Below are 24,343 nucleotides of genomic sequence, written 5' to 3'. Positions count from 1 at the left end.
TGTGCCTCCCTACCCCGAAACCCCACATGAAGCTGCTGCTGAAAGGGTGCACCAGTACAGAAACAACAACCAACCTGCTCAACCAACTTCCAGCTGAAGATTTCCACCTGAAACCTTCAGAAAGGCAGCACAACTCTGATGAACCTGCAAATTCATCACTGCTATTCACGTGTCTCTTCTGATGCTGCAATCAAGTTTAGAGCTCGTTATTTTCTCTAAGAAATTCCATGTGCTGCTTCATTCCCTCCCTATGATTTCCACCTGGTTAATGAGTGAAGAGCATTGTGTAATGCAAAACATTGACACACAGGGCCTCTTCTGATCTTTCTCAATCCAGGAAATAAGGATTTTATTTCTCAATCTTTCTAATAAAAAACAGAATGAAATCACCTCTTCAGCTGTAAAAAAAGAAAATCAAATCACCTGTCCAAGAACAACAAGTTCTTCTCTCAACCTTTTCCTTATTTCTAAGCAAAGAAAATGGGAGATTTTGCTATTATGAAAGCAATAGGTTTCCATGTCTGGAAAGGCCAGGTTTTCCAGCAGATGCCAGTGGAAGTTGTCACCACCTTCCATATTTAATATGCATTTTTAAGTTTTATAATAAATATGGTAGGAAAATTTATGGGGTTTTCATTAACAGCAGATAAACACTGAATACATGAAAGCATCTTTACTCTCGATCTTCACAAGCTGCAAAACTTCTGTTTAGAGATATTTGAAAACAAAATCACCTTTTCACCCAGTTCTCTCACACAAAGACATGGAAAACCAAAATATTTTGGTGGCATTCATTAGGGAGCAGTCTATGCAACAAGGCAGGGCTGCTCCCTCTGGAAATTCCAAGCCCTGTGCAGAGTGCAGCCCCGGTCACCCACACCTGACACAAACCCTGCACTCCCCAGGCCATCTGCCCGTGAGATCAAGTGTCCTCTCTAAACAAACTGACAAGGAATAGATCAGCTGAAAGCCTTCAAGGTTCCCAACAATTTGCTCTCTCCCTCCCAACTGCATCGCTTTGTCTTCCTGAAAAATTATACTGGAAAAGGAGAGCCTGGCCCCAAGCGTGGGGGATTGAACCCAGAGCTCTGCGGGAGAGGCACCTCCCAGCCTGAGCCAGTACCCACGGCAGCCACGGAGTCATTAACAGCTCCCTCAGGGAATGCCAAAAGATCCGGGGTGATAATGACCCCCCTTCCACGGAGCTGCTTTTGTTGGGAACAATGGAGCTCCCGTGGTACCTCTCGCTGGCTGGAAATATTGGTATTAAGTGAGCGTGAGCACAGCTGTGTGTAAATGACACATATAAACAGATTAGATTTGTGTATTTATACTGGATGCAAACACATTAATAGCACATTTGCATACCCAGTTGGCTAAATGAGATTGCATGCAGAGCAGGATTACTGGTTACAAACACATTTATTTAGGATTTTCAATAAAGTATTTATATTGCCATTCAGGAGGTCAGAGTGGATTCATCATCCTTTTTCTCCTCTTTGCCTCCTCAGACACACGCAAACGCTCTTGTCAACGCGAGGCACGGATTGCCCAGCCCTCCCCAGCCAGGCTGGGAAAAGGAGCTGGACAGAGGCGCTCAGCCCAAAGGCTGCCCCGGTTTCCTCCCGGTTTCCTCACTGAAGGTGATGTTTCAAGGGCTCTCCTTGTGACCGCAGCACGAACCACTCCCTAAATGCCAGTTTACAAACCTCCTCTTTCCCTCCTGTGTTTAATGCCAGGGATCAATGCAAGAGTCTGCACGAAAGGCAACATGATACTGAAGGTGACACAACAGCTCTCAGACATTTCCAGAGCTGCAGGAGAATTCAGCTCTTCCTTCACCCGGGGCCTGGAGCTGTCAGGGTGTTGCTAACCTTTTGTGCTGACCCCAGCTCTATTTTCCCATCAGGATTTTAACCAGAGCTATTTTTATAAAAACAAAGATTACAGGTTCACCGAAGCACCGGGCAAAGCTTTGATTCCCATTCTGTGCTGTACCTGTGTCTGGGGGAGTCCCGATGGGAAAGAGAAAACAAAACAGAAAAAAAAAAAAAAAAAAATTTAAAAAAAATTAATAAAATCGATTCCGTCTAAAGGAGGAGCCTTTCTGTTTGCCCTAATTGCACCCTGATTATCAGCTCTGGGATCAAATGCTCGCAAGCCCTCAGCTCCAGGCCGTTCCTGTTAAAAGCCCCTCCGGGGGCCCTGCCATAAATCATCCCCAATAAATCATCCCCCAGTGCTGGGAGGCACCGGGCCAGGTTGCCAGGCAACCTGAGCAGGAGGGATGCAGGGATGGACGCAGGGATGCAGGGATGGATGCAGGGATGGACACAGGGGTGGATGCAGGGATGCAGGGATGGATGCAGGGATGGATGCAGGGATGGACACAGGGGTGGATGCAGGGAGGGATGGATGGATGGATGGATGGATGGACGGACGGACGGATGGGAGCTGCTGACAAACAGCCAAGGGGCTGCACCACCACACTGGTCCCTGTGCCTCCCCACCCCAGCTCCAAAGGCTTCTGTGAGGAACACCTGCTCCCTGCTCCATTCCCGACTGCTGCTGGGCTGTGGGAGGCAGAGATCCCACCGAGATCCCCCCGAGATCCCCCAGATCACCCACAGATCACCCACAGATCACCCACAGATCCCACAGAGTGTGGCAGCAGCAATGTGATCCCCTGAAGGAAATAAAATCAGAAACCCAGCCCAGGCAGAGCTGCATCAGCTGATGCTGGATCAAACCCTGCCCTGGGCATTAAAGCAGCAGCAGCAGCAGCAGGAGAAAAGCAAACCTGACTTTCCTTTCCTGCAGCTCTGGAAGGGCTGTGGGATAAACAGCCTCCGCTCTGGGAAGAACAGCTCCTGGATTATTCCAGGCATTTCAGCCCTGGTAACCTCACTAATGGTCCCACGTTTCAGCAGGGGATGAAAGGCAGGCAGAGATGAACCCCCTCTCGTTAAAGGCTGCTCAGTTTGCAGTTTCCTCTTCCCTGCTGGAAGAAGAGGAGGTGTTCCCTTTCCAAACCAAGGCACAGAGGGGAGAGGGCAGGAGGACCTTGCACAGGGAGCAACAAGTCCTGGGCCTGCCCTGGCTGACAAAAAAGAGCTTTCTGTTTGTCCAGCATTCTCTGTCTCCTGCATTCAACAGCTTCTCAGTGTTGCTAACAGAGCTAAAATGATTTGAGTGGGTTTTTTACAGAAATGATTTTTTAAAGGTGACTTTTAGGAGTTAAACAGAACCAAGGTCTGGCACATTTGTGACCCAGAAAAGCAAAACAATGTGCTGCTGACAAGAGACAACAGAAAGCTTTTGATTATACTTCAGATTGCCTTTTCTGCACACAACGAGATTCATTCCTGGTTGTTATTCTAAGCTGCTGTTAAAATGCTAGTATACAAAAAGCCTTCTTGTACCTCAAAACCAAAGAGCAAGTGAGAAGAAAGGGCTGGACATGTTCCTTTTCAAGGACTGCCTGAAATATCTTGTGTCATCCTTCAAGGCTCCAACGCAGCATTTCCAGAGAAGTTCCCTGCTACAGAAATGTTCTTCCCCGGGGACTTCAACCATTATTGTCAATTATTCTGGAGACAGTTTCTGCAGTCAAACAGGGATTTTTATGCAAATGCAGAAGGAAACAAATAAAAGCACTTCAAAAGCCCCCAGACTTTGGAGCAATGAACGAATCCAAGAATAATGAGACAAACTGGGAATGATCCCTCTCAGAGGCAGGTATTTCTGGAGGTGCCTTCCCAGGTAAATCATTAACAGAGGGGCTGTGACTGCAGCGATGCCCAGGGTGGAATTCAGGCACTCAGATACAAATTCCAGGTTTTGACCCTTGCCAAAATGACACCAGGCAACCTCTGGAAACTCCCTAAATTCCTCTCAGAGTAAGTCTGCCTGGCTGCAGTGGAGTGAAGAGACCTGAGCATGCAAAGCTGCGTGGAAGAAATGCTGGGGATGACAAAATGGAATTCCAGGCTGAGGGACACATCCTCAGTGAGGGGGAGAATGGGGCCAGTAGGGAAAAAGGGACCCCAAATCAGAGAGGAAATGATTAAAGAGTTGAAAACGAAGGACCAGAAATGCAGCTGTACCAAAGGAGAAGGCTGCAGGGGAAACCCTGAAGGTGGATGTTGTGGAGGGGAGCAGGGGGAGGCGGTGCTGGGACTGTGGAAGTGCCTCCCCAGACACGTAGAGCTGCAGAAACCTCCCGTAAGAGATAAATGAAATGTGCACCCTAATAAAGCAGAGGTGCCCTCTTTGCCTTCCCCGGTTTGTGGCAAATGGGATGTTTGATTTGAGCGCTGAAGGTATTCCAGAGCAGTGGAGGGCAATGTGCTGCCTGCCATTTCTCAGCTCCTCTAAATGCATAAGGCTGGCTGATCCATCTCCCCACCCAGCCTAAAAGCCCTATAAATCTGAGGGAGGCAGCCAGAGGGCTGGGGCAGCAGCGAAGAACAAAAGGCTGGGGAAACCCAGGGTGGAAGGAGCTCGGGGGGAGCAGGGGAGGGACCGAGGCTGTGAAAGCTGAAGCACAACCACAAAGCCCTCACCACAACACGAGTCACAACCACGAGGCACAGAGCACAAAAACAACGCTGGGCAGGAGCAGCAGATTGTAACTGCAGCCTCCCGGGCACAGATCAGCAACGTGAGCCAGGGGAAGGCACGGGGCAGCTCCACCAGCAGAGAGGAGCTGCTGCTCCAGGAGCTGCTCTGGGCCAGCCACGGTTCAGGGTGAAGCTCCTCCAGGGCCAGGGATGGACCCCAACTTCCTTCCAGGGGGCATTTCCACCCCAAATCTGAGTTTCCTGGCAGCCCATAGGGAACCCCTCTCGTTGGGAGCATCGTGGGGCCAGGCTCACAAAGGAAGTCTCTGCAGCTCCAGCAGAATTCACAGAATCCTGGAACATCCCGAGCTGGAATCCCCACAGGAGCTCTGATCCAGCTCTCATCCCTGCCCAGAACACCCCAGCAATCCCTCCCTGTGCCCACTGCCCAGCACCCTCTGCCTTTTCCCACTGCAGGGAGTGGAGTTTCCCCTGGATCACGTCCTCATTGCTGCCAAATTCCTTTCGTGGCACTGTCATCATCAGCTCTACTGGCACTGCTCTCCGTGTAACTCATTAGGGATCGGGGATGGATGCAGAAATTGATGAATATTTAGTCCCTATTCATCTACTACAGAAGCAGCCTATTATCAAACAAGTGACACCTTTACAAACTTAAATTAAATAATGGCTCCCGTGGAGGATCCCGAGCCCCTGACAGGATGGCAAGTGATTTAAGTAACATAAAGCTGAGCAACTGGTGATGGATGGTGGCTCTGCTCTGCTCCGTTACAGCCTGTAATGGAACAAATGATCATTTCTCAGCCTAATTGAATGTGGCCGCCCCGCTCGTGCACAGAGGAGACAAAGCCTGATCATTTGCTTCATTAAAATGCATTTTTATGTCATCGGAAAGATTAAAAAAAAATTGGTTCTGTTGATAGGGGAGATTAGAAAAATAAAATTTATCATGCAAACAGCACTTGCAAATGAGGTGTATTTTGGCATTCATACTGCTTATGTTGTGCAAGAAAGATAAGCCCTGAGCACTAAAGCACACAGAGCATCCACATTGTGACAGTAATCAACATTTCTTCAATAGGAATTATGTCACTACACCCATTTGAAGAGCATTTTGTCATTTGCTGCTGCAACGGCCACTGGGCCAGACTAAATAATTCCCAGCTAAGCTGTTGGGCAGAACACAGGGAATCCAGTGACATTCAGGAAGTTTGGGGGTTTGGGGCTGTCAGCCTCTGTGCTCAAACAAAGAATCAAAGTCAAGACTCAGACAGAGACCCAAACTACCAGGGAAAAAAAATTCAAAACTCAAATATCATCTTGTCAAGTTGCAGACAATGCTGTCATCTGTCTGCACTCACTTTGTTTTAGGGGTTGGGGCTCTTGTGTTTGTAAAGCAATCTTGTTAGGAACAGCAAATTGCCATTCAGACAGCAAACAACTCCTCCAAAATAAAACAGACGTTTGCCACGTCAAGTAATCCATTCCTGGGCTCCGAGGGTTTAATAAAGTGTAATTCCAACATAAGCATTTGGAAAGGAGATGCTTTTACCTCTATCAACTTGGACTAAGCCAAAATCACTTGGAAAGAAGCTGCAGATTTCTATCACACACTAAACACAGAAAAATATCAAAGCACTTCATTATTTATTACTCTATTTCAACTGCATTTCACCACAACCACCAGAGGTGAGTTCCAGCTCCTCCCTGGGCTCTGCTGCTATGCCAGAAGCACTGAGCTCAGAAAATGCCCACTTGTGATGGTCCCGGCACTCCCCAGCTGCTCCTCAGGATGCCATGACTCAGTTTCCTCCTGGAGCAGCACAGGATACAGCAGCAGGTTAAATTTAACCCAGATCCCAGAGCTATCCCCGAGCAGATGGAATCTGGAGAAAAGGTCAGGGTGCTGCAGGCAGCAGTGGGCCCAGGAGGGAGCCTGGGGCTGTTCTGGGCCCAGGACTGGGCTCTGTGCTCAGGAGAGGGCTCTGTGCCCAGGAATGGGCTCTGTGCTCAGGAGAGGGTTCTGAGCCCAGCACAGGGCTCTGTTCCCAGGAATGGGCTCTGTTCCCAGCACAGGGCTCTGTGCCCAGCACAGGGTTCTGAGCCCAGCACAGGGCTCTGTTCCCAGCACAGGGTTCTGAGCCCAGTACAGGGTTCTGAGCCCAGCACAGGGCTCTGTTCCCAGCACAGGGCTCTGTTCCCAGCACAGGGCTCTGTTCCCAGCACAGGGCTCTGTTCCCAGCACAGGGCTCTGAGCCCAGCACAGGGTTCTGAGCCCAGCACAGGGCTCTGAGCCCAGCACAGGGTTCTGAGCCCAGCACAGGGCTCTGTTCCCAGGAATGGTCTCTGTTCCCAGCACAGGGCTCTGTTCCCAGCACAGGGCTCTGTTCCTAGCACAGGGCTCTGCTGGGCTCTGCTCAGCTGCTGCTCTGCCCCCGGGCTGGGACAGACCCACAGACACCAAACTGACCCTGCTGCTGAGCAGCAACAGCTCCTTGGTCCCTCTGTTTATGAAACCACCCCGCTGCCCCGAGGGAGGACAAATCCACATCCCCCAGCACTGGCTCCCATCTGGAATGCACCCAGGGGTGATGGGGAGCACCAGGAAGTGCCAGGGAGCTCCATTTTTGAGATGCCCTTGAAAAGGAGCTGGGAAATGGTGACAATCAGCCCCTGTGGTGTTTATTAACCTCGCAGGCAGCACATCCCTTCCCTTGGCAGCTCCCAGGGAGCTCAGGGGCTTGGGGGGCAGCATCCAAAACACGCCAGCAGCTCCTGAAGGCACTCATGGATGGTTTGGGCTGGGCTGGAGCTGGAGCTTCTCTCCCATCCCACCCAGAAACTGCTCCTGAGCCCTGGGTCCCAGCCAGGCCAGGGGCTGGGCTGGTGATTTTGGGGATCCGCAGCACGGTGAGCGCTCAGCAGATAAAAATATTGCACGTGAGGGCAGAGAGACGGCGGATCAGGGAGCACACACAGCTCAGCAAAGCCCAAAATGACATCGTTAAGGAAACAGCAACTCCTCTGGCAGCTGGGCAAAGATCAACATCAGGGAAAGCACTGAAATCACCCACTCTGAAGCCAAGGTCACTGACAGGATTTACAGATTTATCCCTGAAGAGCCTCTGCTCCACATGAAATGCTGAAATAATTTTTTTTTAATCTCTGCCCCCGCCCCTCTGGGCTCCCTCATTTGCTGGAGGCCTTTAAAATTCATTCCTTTTCACAGCTGGTTAAACAATGGAATCTTTTGGCAAACTAAAAGGACAGAATTGATTGCCCTACACAAACTTTTCTGCACGTATAATTGATTTTTAATTCACTGCCTTATTTCCAAAAGGACTTGACAATAAACTCGGTGCTGTATGTGCAGTATTGATCCCTCTCAACAAGGCCTTGGATCAAAGACTGATGCAAGTTAATCACAAACAAAAGATTGTTATCTTTCATCTAGGAACCCGTGTTTAAACCAAATTCCCTTTTCTGAGCTGCAATACACCTTGTATTTCCCAGCTGTACTGCACCTCAGCATTCTGTAAACCTGCCAGCTACTCAGTAACTATAATTTTATGCAACCTTTAAATAACAACTTTTTCCCCCAAGCAGAATAATTTCATCCTTCACTGGTCACTTTTGACTGCGAGGGCTGATGGTTCTTTTCCACTCTGAGTTCTTAGAATAAAACACAGACAAGACCTTCCCACACGTGCTTAAGCTGAAATCTTATTTATTCTTAAAACACAGCTCCTACGAGGCCACAGCAGTCTGAGCTTGGTGGTTTTTATCTCAGTGCTCAGCTGAGTTTCAGTTGTTGCTGAGTCTCACACTTGCAGGCGTGGCAGGATCACTGAATTCCAGCCAATGTTCACTGAGTGGGACCCTCGCTGGTTATTTCTGTGGGTACAACAGTGGCACTGAGCAGTACCTGGGGTCTCAACCTTTCCCTCCAGGACCAGCCCTGCAATGCTGCTCAGCTTTTCCAACACCCTTCATCATTCCTTTCCCCTGACCCATTCCAGATTCTGTTTCAATCTGGCTCTGAGCTCCATTTTCTGGAGCTGCCACACAAACATAAATAAAACCCGTGGTGTTTCAGCCCCAGTGAGCAGCTCTGTCTCCCAGCACATCCGAAGAGCCATGCTTCCAAAGCAGAACATGGGAACCATGTTTTCATCAGCATCCACTCCAAAAAGGGTGGATGAGACGTTTGAGGATGATTCCAGGCAAAGAAGCCAAGCAAATAAGTCTGTGGGTTTTGCATAAGTAATTCCTTGACCTGCCACACTGGATTACAAACACTTGCAAACACATTAGGAAAGCAGTTTGCTGTATCTTGTCCTTTCTGGCAGAAGCCTCTCCACTTGTGTTTTATGACAAACGAGTTTAAGCTGAAGCCAGGTGTGGATATTTTAAAATTTATGAACTTGTAAATCGATGTACACGGCCAATTAAGATTTAGCACCAGCCAGGATTAACTACCCCTGCACATAAATGGAGGAGGTTGTTTGAATGGAGGCTGTTTACCTCAACTACTCGACATCAAGAGCCACGTAAAATATTTAAAAGGCAGAATATTTCAGGATAAAAGGCAGTTACCAGGGATGTCACAGAGGTGCACACGGTGACAGAACCTTCCTAAGGAACTCCTGGCAACTTCCTCTAGAGAATTTAACACGGATGGAGCAAAGTGTAGAGCAAAAGGGAGCAATTGCCCAGCAAAGAATGTTCAAGCTTCACCCAGATCTCCTTCAGCCTGGGAAGACACAGCCCCGAGTTCCAAAGGTGCTTCAATTAAGCCTCACTGGCTCTTCATAATCAACACCTGAATGCTAATGAGGAGCACAGCCCCATGCAGGAGAGCATCCCCGTGCAATAAACTGCAGCAGAGCAGCAGCAAGCTCTGCCTGCAGCAAGCATGCATAAATAAACAGAATTAATAACTACCCAAGTGTGGCTGGGTGACTTAATCTGTTTCGATTAGATGCAGCTCAGCCCCAGGCCTTTGTGGTGTTTAAAATGTGTTCATCATGTTTAATTAAAAACCTAATAAACTGGAGGTTCCTGCAGTTCTGATTCGGATTTCTGTCTCCTGAAAGCCCTATTGATTTTGTTAGAACTTCTGGTAAAGAGAGAGAAAAAAGCACATTCTGAATGAAGAGATGAAAGCGTGAGCTGGAAAGGGGCTGTGGGTGAGCAGCAGTCAGCTCCTCTCCTTCACACTGCCAGCACTCCAGAGCAGAAAACCTTCCCAAACTAGAGATGATCACTGTGTCCTGTATAAACGACACCCTTTGATAGGTTATTGATCCCAAATGGGAGCTCATTTCTGCACCTGGAGCAAGGGCAGGCTCAGAACTGCACTGACACCACTGAGCACAAAAGCCATTTAGCAGAGATTTTCTCCCAGGATTTTTCGTGGTGGTTGTATCAGGACAGTCTGTCCTGGGAGGTGCTCCTGCTGGAACCAGAGCAGGGGATGTTCATTTAACCTCAGCTGGAGAAGCTCCCGATCCTGGCTCCAGGGCTGGGATCTCAACTCTGCCAGCAGGGCAGGCACCAGAGGCAGCAGAGGCACTGCAGACCCCCTCGAGGCTCCAGACCCCACTGCCACAGCAGCCACCAGGGATTTCCAGTGGGGAAGAGCAGAGCAGCACCATTCCATCCCCAGGGGGATTTCTGGCTGCCTGCACCCAAAACCCCACACCTGGCAAAGAGGTTCAGGGGCATTTTCAGAGGTGACCACGAGGTGCAGAGCACAGCTCACTGCTCTGACCCCCTGGGCTGGGTTTGAGAGGAGATTTAAACCTTTAAACCAAGACAACTTTGCTGCTGGCTTCTCCCCAGACAATCCCCCTCCTCCATCCAGCCCCTGGGCAGCAGGAGATGCTGCTGGAGGGGTCGTGTGAGCTCAGGAGCCTCAGTCAGGCAGCAAATGTGACCATGGCTGCACCTTGCCCACAGCAGCGAATTCTTGAGCACCAGCAGAGAAAGCAAGCCCTGCCCATCAAAGCTCTGCTGGAAATGGATGTTGTCAGGTGGGGAAGGAGCCCTCAAAACAGGAAACAGCTGCTGGAGCTGCCCTGCACACCCTGCCAGGCTGTGTGCAGGGCTGGCTCTCACCCTGGGCCTCTGCATTTACATACTGGGACAAAAAAAGCTTTAAAAATAGCCACAGGTTCAGAGGCACGAGGGGAACAACAAAGCCCGGCCTCCATGTTCACACAGCCCTCACGTAACTCAATCAGTGGCCAATTTTATCCTCTGTTTAATTCCATCTAAACATCTGCAGCCACAGCAGCAGCAGCAACAATCACACAACTCCCATCCTTTGTTTCAATCAGGTCTGACACTGCCAAGCAGCTCCTACCTCACAGCTTGGACACAGGCAGCAGAGCCAAAACAAAGGCTTTGTCTTTGGGCAGCTGAGTCCACAAAAAAAGTTTTAAATGTGCTGGTATTATTATTATTATTATTATTATTATTATTATTATTATTATTATTATTATTATTATTATCATTATCATTATCATTATCATTATTACTGTTATTCAGGTTAACTGACCAAAGCTCTGTATCAGGTGTGGGATCTGCTTATTTATCCAACTGCAAACTTAGATTTAAGTATTTACATTTCAGTAAGCCACTTTTGCTGGGCTGCCAGGAGAGATTTATTACAAATCTAGCCCAAATAAGGACAGGGATTGGAGCTGGTCTCCATTTCCCCCAGAACTCTCTGGGATTATCCCCCATCACATCCCTGCCCCCTGAGAGGAAGGGCACACACAGGGTTAATGCTGTCAGCACAGTTTCATTGTTCTGGCCAGACTTAGGGTTTGACACCTCAGTATTTTCTGAGCAACACTTCAGTGCAGAATTCCTCTGCAGCTTTAGCACCCTGTGGGTCAGAGTTCCCCTCGGTTTCCCAGGGCTGCAATAAGGAAACTTCCCCTGCAAGGCTCCAAAATGCTCCAAAATGCTCCAGAATGCTCCAGAATGCAGCAGAGCTGCTTGGGGCTGGAGCTGCAGGGACCAAGAGGCTCTGAGGCTGTGCAGGTGGAGCTTTGCTGTCTATAAATAAGAGCACAGTTTGATCTCTGGCTCTGCCCAGCCTGGAGGGCTGCCAAATGTTTCTGGAAACTTGGATGGAGCAGAACAAGAACAAATATGATAAAATGAGCTGGGGCTGACAATGATTTATGGAGTCAGTGATCATTACTCTGTGCTCACAGGCTGCACTAATGCTTCACTTTTCAATAAACTTTGGTTTTTTCCATTGGTGAGGCTCAATTCTCTCTCATTTAACACGGGTGGATCACCCAGAGCCCTGAGTGCAGCTCCAGCACTCCCAGCTCAGGGCAGCTGATGGAAAAAAAGGAGAAAAAAGCTACACAGGGAGAAAAAGAGAGGTGCTGGCCCAGGGCACCCCTGGGTGTGTGCAGAGAGCAAGGCTGGAGCCATCTCCACCCAAACTCAGCCCAGCAAGGATGGTTCCAGCACTCAGTCCCCACTCAAAGCTCCCTCCTGGGGTAAGAGCAGAACTGAGCAGGGGAGCGAGCCCCAGGCTCTGCCCCTGCCCTGGCATCCTCCCTCCCTCCTGGCAGCCACAAAGGGGCTTTGTTGGGCCTGGAAGCAGCCCCAAACAGGGGCTCTGGGCTGGCCCAGCCTCCCCCAGCTCCTGCAGGAAGGTTTAAATGAGGAGAGAGCAGAGCACACGTCGTGCACTGCAAGGACTGCCTGAAAGCCTCGCAGAGAACCTACAGCTTAAAAAACCTCTCCAGCCACTGCCTGAATAATTAAAGCCACTAAGAGAACATGAAAGTTTCCTCCATTAATCAGTTCTATTTCCTAACGCCCATGCCAGCTTTATTAGTAGCTTAACAAGATCACATTTTTATTTTTGTTTACTTCTTTAAACACTTCACCACTTAACCAGTTAAAAATTGACCCATTCAAAACAAAAAAAAAAAAAAAAAAACCAAAAAAAAAAAAAAACCAACAAAAAAAAACCAACCAAACTTTTCTCCTGCCAATTAATCTGTCACGCCCTGGATCAGGTTTTTTCATTTATACCCATGCATGTGTATTGTTATTTACACACCCGCCCTCTTCCTGCTCATAAAGAGAACCTCTTTAGGAAAAAAAATAAAACCAACACAAAAAAGCAAGAGCAGCAAGGTGAACCATAAAGGCTGGAGGAGATAAATCATTTCCTACCACTTCATCTTCAGTCCAACACTTCTCAATCAGCTTTGGCACAGGTTTCTTCACCAAGCGCTGCAGGGCTTTTCCAGCATCGTAGTTACTTTCATGGAGCTGAAAAAGAAAGAAGACAAATAGATCATGCAAAGGAATTAGCAGTGATCTGATATTGGAGGGGAGAAAACCACTGCAGGGAGCCACATGAGGTGTTCTCTGCCTAATTATTTTTACTGTTGGTGTGTGGAGTGAGATGTAAACAACCTGAGGGGTAACTGAGCTTTCAGCAGGGGAAGCAGCAGCACTGACCCGAGCAGGGATGCCCCTTCCTCCCTGCCCCTGGCCCAGGGAATGTTCCACCCAGAGCCCCACTGCTCCCTCCCACTCACAGGGCTCACTGTGATGTCAGCCACGACAAAATAAAAATTAATACATGATGGGTTGTACTTCACACAACTTGGCTCCAGTCTCCTATGGTCAGCAGGAGAAAAAACATTTTAAAAAAACAACTTAAAAGAAAATAGTTCTAAGGCTCCCATGGCATGCAATGCCTACTTACAGGCATGAAAATAAGATGTTGCCTTTTCTGCTGGGTACACATTAATCCTCCTCCCTGTTTGCACTCCAGCACTGGGAACAAATCCATCTCAAAGCAAAAAGCACTGTTTGTTTTGCCAGCTCACCTTGCAAGTGCCTCTTTTCTGTGCATGCCACTACCTAGAGGATTTTTCACTCAGGAGATGTGACAGTGCTGAGCAGAATGGAGCTCCTGTTTCCCTCCCCTCTCTGCTCCCTCCCAAAACAGCAGCAGTGCCAAAGCCTCTTTGTAACTTGGAGGGCATCTTGCTTTTGCCTCAAGGACAACACGTGTTTTTCCCTGGCAGCCCCACTGCCCAGGCAGCTCAGTCTGCAGGGAGAACAAACCAGACAAGCCCAGAAAGAACAGCCTGGACTGGCAGGCACCTACTCCAGAAAAAGAGAAGTTTACAGGCCAGCAAGGCTGTCCCAGACCAGCCACAGATTATATGGGATGAATTTCTGGGCAAGTAATGACATTAATAACGACCCCAAACACAGCACAGATGACAGAAGAGCCATGGAGCAGAGAAGACCCCTGTGAAAACACAACACAAGCTTGGAGTCTCCCGAAAAATGTTAATTTTAGCAGGTGGGAGTGGAAAAAAAATGTTTTAAAAATGCCAAGAGTAGAATAATGCAGCAGAAAGGAAAAATATTTTCTCTAAGTGCTGGAGTTAAATTTACATGTCCCAGGCTGGCTCATTCTCTGCTCTCTACTTGCAGCCATTTAGTATTCCTGAGCCCTTTATTGGCAAGATTCAGAGTATAAATAACAGCTAATGATGACTGTGCTGGTTTCATTAACTTCTGCTTGAACTTCTCCAGGTATTTCTATAAACACTGCATCATTGTCCAGCCAGCCAGAGAATCTCCATTTTCAGCACTAACTCTGCATCCAAATTTGGCACCACCGTGAGATTCGATCTGTGAACAACTGCAACAAAGGGAACCACCACAAATGCACCTCGAAACAGAAAACACAGCAACTTCTGCCCCACTGGCCAGGATTAAAGCAGAATTCTGGATGTGCACGTGCCCAAAAGCCTCCTTCACCCTGCTCCTACAGCAAGCCAGGTCCCAGGGAAGGGATTTCCCATCAAGGCTGCACATTCCCACACGGTTCCAGCTCCCACTGCAGCCCCTGAGCAGAGCTGCCATTGCTGTCTGGGTGATGCTGCAAATAAATTCTCCTTTGGCATGGCTCAGCTGTCAGGCACCTCCAGTCTGTAATGAACCCATGAATTACATCTTGCAGCGCTGACATCTCTGGGCTTGCTCATCAAAATATTGTTCTTCAATTGTAATTTATAACTTAATTTAAATGTCCCTTTGCTGTGACCTTTTTAGAGCAGAGTGCCATTGCATCTGGCAGCTCCTGCTCCAGCAAGGCTTCCTTTGGCAATTACAGCCATTATGCTCTGCCTGGAAAAGCCCAGCCCAGGCAGGCTGCGTTCAGGGCTCAGCATTAAATAATTGCAGTCCATTAGGAGCGCTGAGATCCCAGAGCCTTCTTCTCCAAGGAAAAACTGCTGCAGTCTCATGGGAGTTTTACTGAACTGCTTCAGAACCAGAGGCCCAGCCTGGTTTGGGCTGACCTTAGAGCAGCAGGGGCTGTGCAGCCAAACCCACTTTGATGGGACAGCCCTGGAATTCCAGAGCTCCCCAGTTCCAGACTGGCTCTTCCATGGCACGGTGACGTGTCCTGGACAAATCACACCCCAAGATGAGGGAGGAGGAAAAGGAGGAGCAGGATGGCAATTACTGCCACGAGCAGCTCCATCTTTGGGTGTGGCAACTCCAACCCAACACCTGATTTAATACAAAATGTCACTCGGGCCACTTCTTTCAGCAGCAGAGCAAATTTCAGTGAGCTGTGGATAGCTATGCACTTCTTGCCCTACTATGAAGACAGAATATGCTCCTTTTAATTACTATCATTTCTAAAACCCAGCAAGGAGCCCCAAGTGCCCTTTAGGGTATAATTTGGGTATCAGACAAAATAAAAAAAATTAAAAAGAAACAAAAAACCCCCAACTCCCATCTCCTTCCCCCAGCTCTAATCTGTTTCAGGCATCTGAAGAGCTGCTGCTGAAGATTAACAAGGCTGATGATTGTGATGCAGCCACTTTGCACTGGCATTGCCAGGGAGGTGCCAAACAGCCCCAATGCAGCTGCAGAGCAGCTCTGGGGCACTGCAGGCACGGCCAGTGCAAGAAATGCCAATTACCTGCAAAACTTCCCACAGCGCTTGAAAAACGCCTTTCAAAACCAGCAGTGTTTGGCATACTCCCCCAGAATTTTACCAGCAGCCACAGCAGTGGGTTTTGGCCCTTTCTGACCTGCCTGGAAGAGCGAGGATGAGGATGAATGGAAGTTGCAGTGGCAGAACTGTCTCCTGCACTGAGGAGGCTGCAGCCTGGGACAGGCCTGGGCAGGGAGCCTGGCCCTGCCTCTGTGAACCAGCAGAGCAGCTGCTCATTAACTTCCTCCACCAGGAAAGCCAGTCATAAGGAGAAATGCTAACATATATTTAAATATTTTTTTTTATGCTTTCAACCTTGTCTGTAGTTAATGAACAAGAAAATCTGGTCTAAGGGCAAGTTAAAACAGGGAGTAATTTGTCTGGGTGACATCTTAGTTAGAAGTGAATTTCCTTGCTCTGAGATTAGCCTGTCATGTTTGTCACTCATAATGACACGTTCCCATGCAGCAGAGCCATGAGAAGGCACAACACCACTATTAGTAAAGAGAGATTTACACAATGTTAGCATATCATGGTTTGGGCTCTCCTCCATGGGGCACTACACGAGCCTCAGTGGTGCTATTTTTCCATCTGATGAGGACAAATAGGAGTGGCTGGCTGTGATTTCCCCGGCAAAACCACGCACCAAACCCCAGAGATTCTGAGTTCCACAGCCTGCCTGCCCCAGGGCCTGCTGCAGGCTCTGCTGCTGCACAGAGCACCAGGCAAGGCTGACCTCTGGGAGTGAATTCTTCCTCTGCAGCTCTGTCGAACCTGAGCACAAAGCAGAGGATGAAGCCCTGCTCGGCCGGGGATCTCCGGGAGCAGCACTGCAGAGCCTCTGACCAGCAGGCACAAGGATGAGAGAGGTCATGAGTTCCTGGCTTTGCACTGGTGTGGACACAGAAAGGATCTTAAACCACATCTGGTGCTAAATCAGTCTGGAGGCAAAGAGGAGGGAAGGAGGGAGGGGAAGGAACTACTCCCAGACCTCCCCCAGCTCTCCCTCCTCAGCACTGCCAGCAGGGCAAGGCCTGGGCTCAGCATTCCCCTTGTTCCACCCTCCCTGCACTGCAGACCTGGCACCACCTCCCCCAGAGCAGGCTGAGCTTTCTGGGATCATTTCTGCACCGTTATTGTAGGGAAAGACTTGCAGGAGCTGCTGTGTCCTCCTCCAGCAGCATCAGGAGGGCAGCAAACTCCAGATGAAAACTCCATCTCCTGCCTAAGGGTTACAGTGACCAGTGTGGCAGCAACAGCCAAACAAAGGACCAGGGGCTGGAATCCACCTGGAATGCTGAGTGAAGAATCCTTTCAGTGAGCTGGGATATAAATACATGTGTGTGATGTCTGTATGTTGCATTGTGCCTTCCGTGATCTTCATTTCTATCTGGCACAATTAACAATAAATCATTCTGGGGGCTTACAGCACCTGTTATTACATAAATAAAACAGCAGCAAAGGAGCTTGTCAAGACTGATTTATGTGGAGTGCTACCCTGAAGTTTATTGGATTTCCATAATAAGAAATCATAGCACACCATTTTCTTTTACATTCATCTTCTGGGTTGCATATGGTAATTTCTAAACAAAGACACAACTTAGTGCAGGTTAAGAGGCTCACAAATCATTTATCAGATAAATCTGATCTCTTTTAAATAGGTGGTGAACTGAAAGACAAAAGAGGTACCATTCTCTCAGGACAACAGGTGAGCTGTCTAAACTGTTTAAAGTCAAAAAAGCAGGGTGTCAGAAATAAGTCAAAGTTTCTTAAAATATCCTTGACAGAACTATTATTTATAAGGAAACTCTTTTCTAGAAAAATTCAAAGTGGTTAAGGAAAGCATTTCCTAAAATAGACATGCACTAGACACACAAAGAGAAAAGAACCAGAAGAACAAAACCAAAATATTTTGGGACTAATCGAATTTCAGAAGCAAGAGCTCCACAAGTGCAACTGCAGATTCCTCGGGCTGCCAAGCGATTAAAGGGAGTAATTAAAGAAGATAGAGAAGCAGGGAAGTTAAATGAATTTTCTGCATTAGGCTATTATTATAGATAAGGGGAAAGAAATTCCAATTCCAAAAGCTCTTTAATGATTATTGACCTTAACAGAAAGTCTCTGAGAAGATGTCAGGGACAGCTCAGCCAAGTGCAGAGGGCTGAGGCACTCAGGGGGCCTCCATCCCGAGGAAAGCAACACAGGAGCATTTCCCTGTGCAGAATGCAGACACTCCAGCTCCAGCTAAAACCCAGACCAGACCCCAGCAGCCAGCTGAGGGGCGGCTGAGCGAGTCCCAGCTCCAGCTGGTGGCCCTGACCTGAGCAGCCTCCCAAAAACACTCCCTGGGGTCACCCTTGAGGCACCACCCACGAGTTCATCGCTGAACTTCTGCAGCCCAGAGCTCTGAAAACCACCAGGAAACGTGATCCCAAGGCCTGGCTGAAGCCTGGGTGCAGCCCCTGCTCCGGGGGGCTCAGGAGGGGCAGGAGGGGCTGCTCTCCCTGGGGTCACTTACGGTGTTGAGGGCGTTGAGGGTGGTGTCGTCCCGCGAGGCAGCCACGCATCCATCCTCCGTGGATCCCCCGTCACACATCCCTGCAAAGGCTGCCATGCTCCTGCAAAGCCAGGGGGACAGGGGGAAACTCCTGTGAGTGCTGCAGGCACCCACAGAGCCCTGCACACACACCGGGTTTACACCTCCACAGGGTTTACACCGGGTTTACACCTCCACTCCTGGATTCGGGGCCTTGCGACACTGTGCAGCAAATAAGGCACCACAAAACTGCAAAGCTGAGTCACCCCAGCACACAGAATAAATCCAGCATTACAATCCAATCTAATTTGCTTTCATCAGCCAGAAGTCTGCGCTGCCAAAGGAGCAGAGCCTGAGCAGGATTACAGAAGCTGAAACCTGCAGACAGGAGAACAGTCTCAGCAGACAGCAAACTGTGCTGTCATCTTGGTTTTAATATGTCAGAAAACTGACTGAAACTGCACATTCCCCAGCCTGTGAATTCTTGCGAGCTGCAAATAATTTACTGAGACTCTGAATTACTGCGAAGCCCACCAGTGGCTTGCTGAGCCCACCAGGGAAGAGCTGAAGTGCAAACTGGAGCTCCCAAGGGGATTGACTCCCTGCAGGGATCCTCTGCTGTCCCAGAGCAGCTCCTCCCTTGTCACCCCTCCCACACCACACCGCTGCCCTTGCACTTCACCTCCAGAGCCACAGATGATGGAGGGTGCTGTGCTGGCCCAAATCTGAGAGTTTTGCCTCAAACCCAACGTCTCAGCTGATGCCCCCAGCACCCCCAGCATCCCAGGGTGAAGGAGGGGCTGCAGCCAGCACAGCCCTGCCCAGCCCCAGCCCAGCAGGCCACAGGCACAGCAGGCAGGTGCCTGAACTCACCTGGCCGCCCTCAGGTACATCAGCAGGTCGCAGTCGTTGACTCCTGGCATCCACACCAGCTCCTCGTGCTGCGTCACCGTGTCCCCGTCCGGGGACGGGAAGGGCTGCAGGTCAGGGAGCTTGGCCTGCAAAACCAGGGCACACACACACATGGCAGCTGCTCCTGCCTCAGGAGCACGCACAGGAGCCCAGGTTCTCCGCAACAGCGGCATCTGGCAGGTGGAAGGTGTTCAGACAACGGCTGGTGAAGGATCTGTTCCAAGCTTCAGAACTCAGAGGACGCCGAGGCACCGAGCCCAGCCCATGCCCTTCACCCAGCACTCCTTCCTCAGAAGGGCAGTGACCTTCCTGAGGGTAATTCTGGGCTAACACCACCTCAGCCTGCTGCCAGTGGAGCCCTTCTGTACACAGGAGCAGCAGAGATGGGAAGGAAAGCACTTGGCCCTGCACAGCCCCGTGGCTTGGAGGTCCAGAGCCCCTCAGACTCAGCAGCTGCATTTGCCACAGGGATGCTGATCCAGCTGCTGCCTGCCAGGCTGAAACCCTCCCAGAACACACATGAAGGAAGGCAGGAAGGTAGCTACCAGATGGGTCCCATTTGAAATCAGCAAGGAACCCTACAGATGTGACACCAAGTTTAAAACGAAATGCTCGGTAAATCACTGGAACTCTGAAGGGAAACAAAGACATTTCCTGAAAGGGAGATAGCTCAGCAAAATGAACACTGCCTCTAAATAAGTATTACACTCTATCCAGAGACCCAATTAGCATCTTTAGTCATCTCCTGCTCTGAGATGAGATAGCTGAGAGCCTCTTCAGAAACAGCTTTTAAGCCCTATAATTACCTCCTATACTCACAACGCTAAACGTATTTGAGAGGCAACATTTATACATAACCAGTAATTACAAGTCACAGGTTCAGATGTCTTTCATGTTCTGCTCTTTAATCTCTACTTTATTTTACTTCTTGCCTGGGAAAATGTCATTGAAGTCTCTTCTGGCAGGGGATAAGGCAGCCCTGGGGTTTCTGTGAGAGAGGCACTCCAGCAAGCAGGGGGCTGCACCAGCCCACCTCCAGCCTCCTGCACCCCTGAACGTGCTCAGTTACTGCAGCCAGCCCAGGAGCAGCCTCCTCCTCCTCCTCACAGCAGCTCTGAGGCTGGACAAGATCTCCGGGATGATCAAGCCCAAGCTGTGACCCGTGGCCACCCTGTCCCCAGCCCAGTGCCACCTCTAGGGCTGGCACTCCCAGCCTCCCTGGCTGTCACCTGGAGCCAGGAGCTGTCCCAGGAGAGCACTCGGTGGAGGGAGGTGAATTCTCACAGCTCTGCAATCCTACAGAACACTTGTGTCCTCTGGTGTCCCTGCTGCTGTGGGGACACAGGCAGGGTCAGTGTCACTGAGGAAAGCCCAAGCCAACAGCTCTGACACCTGTGCTGTGCACAGCAGAGGGAAAATGAGGGCTCCAGAGGCAGCAGAACCCCTGCTGGGACCTCAGGCTCTGGATCCTGCTGCCTCCACCGGCTGCTCGCTGAGGGGGTGTCACTGGTGACATTTGTCACAAGCAAGGATGAGCGAGGGAACAGTGGAAGTCTCAAACATGAGGCAAGCCAGAATCAACAGTATTCTAAATCAATGGACCTTCTTCCCCATCCATAAATGCACGTGGTAATTACACCTTAGAGCAGGGTGACTAATGCCTGCCAAAATATTAGATGGCAATTTGAGATGAAAGTTGTTTGGAAGGTATCATTTACAGTACTCTTGTTATGACTACTGCAAAGAACACTACAGGTTTAATTGCCAAGGACTTTTTTCCTCTGAAGGCAAAACATCCTCAAGAATGTGACATCAGGTTCCATAAATATTTACTTTCACTAGTTCTTAAACAAGATTTTTAAGAGGGTCTGAATGAATATTCATCACTTGGATGCAGAACTCCAGCACTCGGACACTACAAAGTCAATTCCTCAGGAACAGGAGAGGCCCCAGCCCGCAGTGACAGATCTGGCCCTAGGAACCAGAGCAAGCTCTATGCTAATACTCTTTAAGAACAGATTATTTCCAATGCTTATGAAGGATTTCTCTCAAATTAGAATTAACATACCAGGAACATCTAGAGTCTTAACCTTATTCTGCTTCCCAGTGAGTGAACACACTCAGCAGCTCCCTCAGTTTCTGTTTTAACAATCCCAGTGACTTAAAGCCCTTGTTTAACTTCAGCAGTTACTCACATTCCCTCAATCTTACCCAGGAATTAACCCCATAGCACTTGTGCTACAGAAAATCATTAACATATCAACATGTGACACAGAAAAATCTGAGCTGAGGAAGGCTAAAGAACTCACTGCAGTGAGTCACCTAAAGAGGATTCTAAAACCCCTCCTGTGTCTGAACACATGCAATTTTAAAGCATCAAGAGGCCAGAGCCTCCCTGGATACTGAACACAAACAAAAGCCCTTACCTGGTGGCTGGGTCCCACTCTGATTTCACCTTGGGTACTGTTTAGCCTCCTAAGGCACAAAGGAAAAACAGCAATGAGAAAGAATTGCAATGAGTGACATTCAGGGTGATACTCTTTTTTGTCACTGCATTTCCAATGCAGATGGAGCAGGAGCAGAAATAACAGAATATTTAGAGGACAGGAGGGGATGTGCTCAGCTGTGCTGAGTAACCTGGTCTGTGAAGGGGGCAGGGGCTGGGACAGTGCCACCCTCCCAGGAAACAAATCCACTCCAAAAATGAGCCAAAAGCCTCCAGAAAACAATCAGAACACGTCAAAATGTCTTCCCCCAATGCATATTTTTGCAAGACAACCTGACACTGTTTTCTTGTTTTCAGGCTATGCAAGGAAATGACTGAACTAGGAAATCAATTTTCTATTTACAAAGCCATACATTAAATACCAGGTTACTACAAGGTGTCAGAATTCTCAGCTGTGAGGAGCAAAGGGGAAGCTGACAACAGAAAACGCTGATGCTCTTCCTTTCCTCCCAGAATTCATTTTCAGGCCATGCACATGCCTGCTCTCAACGTTCCTGCGCAGGGTTTGTGCCCACCCTGAGCCCTGGGCTGGTTTCAGCTTGACAGGAAGAACCAAACATCCCCCAGCTCCCAATTTCTTCAGCTGCACCACACTCAATGTGATAAACAGACATTGAAGAACCAAGGCTGGACCATCCTGTGATTGCAAAGTTAAAATCAAAGTCTGGCATGGGACTTGTGCCCCCAGCTCCTTCTGTGAGGCTCTCCAGCCATCCCCCATGGAGCACGGACAGAAACATTCCTGTGTGCCTTTCCAGTCCCCATCTCCTGGGAGCATTCCCACCTCCAGGTGCTCCCTCCCCTGCCCAAGAGGTGAGGGCAGGGCTGAGCTGCTGGGCAGGGAGCTCTGGCAGGCTGCCCCACAGCCCCCCTGGGTGTTCAAAGGGCACAGAGCCCCCGGCTCCTCGAGGACACAGCATCTGCTCCGTGCTTTCTGCTGCTTCCACATCCCCAGGAATGGCTTTCAAACGGAGAGGAAAATTCTCGCTATGGAAACTAAAATGCAGCGCAGATCTGAAGCTAAATCATATTGGTGAGAGCAATTACAATGAGAATGGAATGGCATCCTGTGTTTATTCGGTGGGAAAGGGAAAAAAGGAGCCAACGCCGTATATGAAATGTGACACAAAAGAAACTGCTGTAACAAAGCAGTATCCATAGCAACAACAACTTAATATTTCAGTCCTCCTCAGCTGCAGTGGATTAAATATAATGACAAGATGTTCCCTTTGAAAAGTAACCTGTTGCCATGGCAACGTTGTGTTCTGCAAAGTAAACAGGGGCTGGTCAGGAAGGAGCTGGGAGCCGGTGCTGGAATATCAAAGAGGCAGGAGGGGAGCAGGGCGAGCAGCACGCCCTGACGCCCAGAGCAGTGCCCAGAGAGCCAGCAGGGCAGGAGCAGCCCCGGAGCCTGCTGCCCTTGTCCTCTCCCTCTGAACCAGCAGGGCAGCCTGCAGGGCACTGACACAGCAGCTCAGGGCTGAGCGGGGCCAGGACTGGGCACAGGCTGGGGCACAGCTCTCCTCTCCCACCCTGGGAACGAGAGAGGGAAGAAGACTGGCACAGCACGATTCCCAACACAGAAACCAGCTTCATTCTCTGTCACCTGCCTTGCTGTCCCCAGCACTGACCAGTTCCTCAAGGCTGGCACAGCAGTTCTGCACGATTCCCAACACAGAAACCAGCTTCATTCTCTGTCACCTGCCTTCTTGTCCCCAGCACTGACCAGTTCCTCAAGGCTGGCACAGCTGGCAGCTCTGTCCATGGGCACAGTGCCACCAAGGACTGGGACACGGCCACCAAGCTGCCCCAAAGCCCAGCAGAACTGTCTCTGGGCTCAGGATTCTGTCCCAGAACCAGAGCTGGGCAGGGGCAGGGCTGGGAACTGACAGCAAAGCTCTCCCCAGGCTGGGGGCCGTGGCCAAAGGGCCCTGGGCATTTATTTGTGCACAGCCCTGCCCTGTCCCTGGTGCCAGTCCCTGCCAGCTCCTGCCCAGGAGGCTCCTGATGGAAGCACACAGGCCGGATGCCCTGCAGGGCCAGGGAGCAGCTGACAAGGTGCCATCTCAGCAGGGCTGCTGCTCCTTTCACCTTTCCCTTCCCACTGCCAGAGCTCAGCAGCAGAGCTGCCCTGCAGTAAATGCACATTTCCCTCCCTGCTGCAGCTCCTGTGCAGCTCCCTGCGTTTATCCCTGCTGCTGTGGCCACCCTGCCCTCAGGGCTCCCCCCGTGGGCTCTCAGCCACCCTCTGCCAGCCAGCAGCAGCTCCAGCCCCTGAGATAACTCAGTGCTGCCATTCAGGTTAAAAAACAACCCAACAAAACCCCACAGCAAAAGCAGAACCCACACATCACCCAGGACAGCACTGTGTGCTACCCACAGAAGCACCCCGGGCATCCATCCCCGACTCTGCAGCCTGAGCTGATCCCAAATTAAATTACAGGGAGGCTTCAACAGAAGAGGGTTTTTAAACCAGCCACAAACCTCCCCTCAAACAGCTAAGGAAGTGTCCAAAACCAGCTGGAAAAGGTCATTATTTCTATACAGCCAAAGATGAAAGGGAAAGGCACATCTTCAGCCAGGATAAAGAGGGGCTTGGGCTGAATGTTTGTTTTTAATAGGCAATAACAAGCTGTAGCACTGAAAAATGAATCCTGTGAGATTTGGGGCTCTGTATGAAGCCTGGTATCAACACCAGTGGCTTTACTGAATAAAAGCAGGCCCATGTTAGATATGTGTGTTGCAGAATAATTATAAACTGCAGTCACACACCTGGCACTGACCAACCA

General features: G+C 49.7%; 1 protein-coding gene across 1 annotated transcript in view; it reads right to left on the bottom strand.

Annotated features, from left to right (window-relative positions):
• RERE (arginine-glutamic acid dipeptide repeats) overlaps positions 1 to 24,343 on the bottom strand; it is a 128,184-nt gene that overhangs the window by 42,470 nt on the left and 61,371 nt on the right. The window contains 4 exon segments of the mRNA XM_038159560.1: positions 12,798 to 12,896; positions 18,119 to 18,218; positions 19,010 to 19,134; positions 21,475 to 21,523. Of these exon segments, the coding sequence (XP_038015488.1) occupies positions 12,798 to 12,896; positions 18,119 to 18,218; positions 19,010 to 19,134; positions 21,475 to 21,523 (373 nt within the window).

Source organism: Motacilla alba, chromosome 21 (genome assembly GCF_015832195.1).
Source record: "Motacilla alba alba isolate MOTALB_02 chromosome 21, Motacilla_alba_V1.0_pri, whole genome shotgun sequence".
NCBI lineage: Eukaryota > Metazoa > Chordata > Aves > Passeriformes > Motacillidae > Motacilla > Motacilla alba.
Note: the sequence above shows the minus strand (reverse complement) of the source record. Positions and strands in the feature narration are given on the sequence as shown.